Source organism: Penaeus japonicus, unplaced genomic scaffold (genome assembly GCF_977035675.1).
Source record: "Penaeus japonicus unplaced genomic scaffold, GWHDUDI00000001_assembly GWHDUDI00000019, whole genome shotgun sequence".
Classification (NCBI taxonomy): Eukaryota; Metazoa; Arthropoda; class Malacostraca; order Decapoda; family Penaeidae; genus Penaeus; species Penaeus japonicus.
This window is the reverse complement of record NW_028234421.1, coordinates 17,012,543-17,017,074: the sequence shown is the minus strand read 5'-3', so window position 1 is coordinate 17,017,074 and position 4,532 is coordinate 17,012,543. Positions and strand designations below refer to the sequence as shown.

The following is a 4,532-nucleotide window of genomic DNA, read 5'->3' as shown; positions in this document are numbered from 1 at the left end:
ATGCGAGCGTCGCTCCTCCGCTTCCGCTGGTGCTTCGCCTCTTGCCTTTTCCAGACACAATTTTACACTATTCGCTCATTTACGTATATCTATAGATTATCCTCCACACACACATACTCACACACACTCACTCACACACACACACACACACGCACATACACACACACACACACACACACACACACACACACACACACACACACACGTACTTACACACACACACACATACTCACACACACACACACACACACACACACACACACATACACACACACACATACACACACACACACACACACACACACATATATATATATTCTATATATATATATTTATATATTATGTATATATATTATTATATATATGTATATTATAATATATATATACATATATATATATGTATGTATATATATAAATACAAATATATATTATATAATTTATATATATATATATGATATATTTATATTATAATATATATATAGATAGATGTGTGTGTGTATGTTTATATATGTATTATTATATATATATATATATATATATATATATATATTATATATATATATATATATATATATATTATTTATCATATAAATATATACATGTATTAATGAGAAAGACCTCGTTGAAACGCGTTCTGATAATCTCTTGCAGTGAGTAATATTCAGTCGCATTCTACTTTCTTCTACATTTGCGCTATGAAACTATGTTTATATATGTTAGAGAGAGAGAGAGAGAGATGATGAGAAGAGAGCGAGAGAGGAAGAGAGAGAGGAGAGAAAGAGAGAGAGCAGGAGTGAGAGAGAGAGAGGAGAGAGAATAGAGAACGAGAAGAGAAAGAGATTTGAAAAGATAAAGATATAGATGAATATTATTAATCTATATTATAGATATATTTATATATTATAATATTATATATATATATATATATAAATATTCTTGCGTGTGTGTGTTGTCACACACACACACAAACATATGTATATATATAAATTATAAATATATATATTTATATATATATATTATATATATATACATATATATTATATATATATATATATATATATATATAATAGATATATATATATATATCATATATGTATATGTATATCTGTATATATTATGTATATATATATTTATATATATATAGTATAATATATATATATACTCATATATTATATATATATATGTTTGTGTGTGTGTGGTGTGTGTGTGTGTACGCTCACGATAGAGAGGAGAGTTTATATAATATAATATATATATATATATTATCTATATATATAAATATTATCTATCTATCTATTCATCTATAATAATAGTATAATATATATAGTTATAATTTATATAAAAATCTCATATATATATTTATATTATATATATATATAGACATGTAATATATCTATGCATACATATATTATAATATATATATTTATAAATATTATTATATACAATTTTATATATATATATCTATAATAATATATATATACATATATATATATATATATATAAAATATATATATATATATATATGATATATATTAAAATTATATATATATAATTCTATTCTATATATTATGATAAATATATTTATATATACATACACACACACACACACTTATACATATATATTATATAGACATATATTATCTATATATATTATATATATATTATATATAAATATATGATATATATGTATATATATATGTATATACACACACACACCCACACACACACAACGCACAACACATACTATAATCTATATATATATATATATATATATATATATATATATATAATATATATATTATATATTGTGTAATATATATATATATATATATCAATTAATATATATTATATTTTATTTTAATATATATATTATATATATATATGTGTGTGTGTGTGTGTGTGTGTGTGTGTGTGTGTGTGTGTGTGTGTGTTTGAGTGTGTGTGGGTTAAATATATAGTATTATATATATACATATATATAATATATATATATATATATATTTATATGTATATATATATATATATATATATTTATATTATATATATATATATATATATAAATATATCTTTTATATATTATATTATTTAACCACACACACTCACACACACACACACACACACACACACACACAACAACACACAACTTATATACTATAGATATATTATAATATATATATATATATATATATTATAGTTATATATCTATTCATATATATACATTTTGAATATAAATATATTAATATATTTTTGATAGGTGCTACTTAGAAAAGGTCGAGACTACCATAGTATTTAATGGATCACTTTTATTAAAAATATGATATGCGTCTGAGATGTTAGATATAAATCAGAATAGAAAATAGCCGTTAAGTGTGAGCCCCCAGATTAAGGACGCTTGCGAGCCGTAATGCATCTTCCGCCATTAAATTACAAATATTAATGAAACCTTATCCTTAACAAACACAAACCCTTCCCCTTTCACCCCCACGCCCCCACGACAAGTATGAAGAGATGACCACGCCCCCCCTATGCTCCCCTCGCAGCCTCCGTGAAGGGAGAACGAGGAGCGAGGGGAAGGGAAAGTCAGTATACCTGTAGACGTGGTGGAGGTCGGACGTCTCTGCTGCTCTCTCTGTTCCGCGCTCACTGAGTCTCCCTCTCGGACTAAATGTGACTAGAGATAAAAAGTTCAGAAATTTTAGTAATAGGTATTTTGGAATGTAATAATCTTCGTTCGAATTTTATTTGATAAAAGGAATCCTTGCTTAAGGTTTATTACTTCCGATTCATGAGAAATGTTTGATAATGAATGTGAAGTGGATGATCGGATTCTATTTTCAGGGAATCAGACCCCGTAACGGCACACGTTTTTTTCCCTGGAATTACTATGAATGTGGCATTATCGTCGAGTGAAATTGGATTTGTGTTTGATGCTTTTGTCTTGATAACCGACTATAGTCGATATCCTCTTGGCCTCTAGCCGTATATGAACTCTTAGGAAAGATATGAAAGGAAAAGCCAATTACATTTTTTCTTGACTATATTTTTTTTCTACATTTCTATTTTCGTTTATTTACAGAATGAGCGCCAAACTGTTTTTCGAAATTCAAAATAATGTTAAGCTCAAGAATAAAAACACGCCGATAAGAAGGAAGCTTCCCAAGTTATAAAGTTTTGTAAGTTTGATTAAAGTGACCACGTGTAACCCGACCAGATGGGCCGCCACTCGCTCGTAGAGCTCATCATCCTTATACTAGCTTCCACGGAAATACGAGTCACCGGAGCTGCCATTAAACCAGGTGAGGACCGGGTCAAGTTCAAGTGCCGGAGGCCATTGTAGGCTGATAGGAATAATTACTGGATTATAGGTATTTATTTTGCTTTCCTAATTAGGTAATTTCCCTAAGATTTATTGTAGTCGGTGGTTGGGGAAGAGTGGTGCTAGAGAGGAAGAGCTAATTAATTACTTAATTATAAAGGAAACTGAAATACAAACAAAATTAGGAAAATATATTAGTAACTGAAAAATACAATATGGAGTTTTATGCAATGCGATCCTTTTCACGATATATCAATTCAAAGAAAAGGATATTTACGGAAAACTAGATGAAGGCAAAGGAAAAAGCGAACAGTGTGACGCAGACCTTATGATGACTTCGTGCTCGTGCCTGCTGAGGCGAGGCCGCCCCTTTGCCTTGTGTGTCTGCGTGTGTGTACTATAAGGCTTTTGACTGCCCGTCCAGCACAAAAGACACGGTGGTGTATGCACCCTGAAGACAAAAGGGAACAAGGGAGGAGAGTACTCGAAATAGGACATCTTGTGCGGATGTTACATCAAGACTTCTTACTTTATAAATGCTTTTAAATGCCCCCCCCCCCCACACACAGATAGATTGGTAAATAGATATATGAATAGATAAACATATGAATGCATGTATATATATATATATATATATATATATATATATAGATAATTATAAAATAGATTTATCTTACATACATACGTACATACATACATATGTCTATCTAAATATATTTATATATATATATATATATTATATATATATATCCCACACATGAATATATATTATATATATATATATATATATATATCATATATAAATATATATATCTATATATATATATATATATACATATTACAACATACATACATACACATACATCCATACATAATACATATTATACTATCTATATATATATAAAAATATATATTATATATTATATATATTATTATGTATGTATGTGTATGTATGTATGTATGTCTTGTATATATAATTCTATATATATACTCTCAAACATACATACATACACCATACATAATAATATATATATATAGTATATATATATATATATATATTATAGATATAAACACTATATATATATATTATATCTATATTTCTATTTTATATATTATATATTATATATTTATATATATCTATATATAAAACATATATCTATGTTATATATTGAATCTATCTATCTACTCTGTCTATCTATCTATCTATCTATCTATC

The 4,532-nt window shown here is 26.9% G+C and overlaps 1 protein-coding gene across 1 annotated transcript in view; it reads left to right on the top strand.

The window, feature by feature from the left end:
* The first annotated feature begins 2,582 nt into the window (after positions 1-2,582).
* Positions 2,583-4,532, top strand: part of LOC122264124 (uncharacterized) — a 170,400-nt gene continuing 168,450 nt past the window's right edge. The window contains exons 1-2 of the mRNA XM_086547456.1: positions 2,583-2,667; positions 3,077-3,296. Of these exons, the coding sequence (XP_086403582.1) occupies positions 3,212-3,296 (85 nt within the window). The 5' untranslated portion in view covers positions 2,583-2,667; positions 3,077-3,211. The remainder of the gene's footprint in view (positions 2,668-3,076; positions 3,297-4,532) is intronic.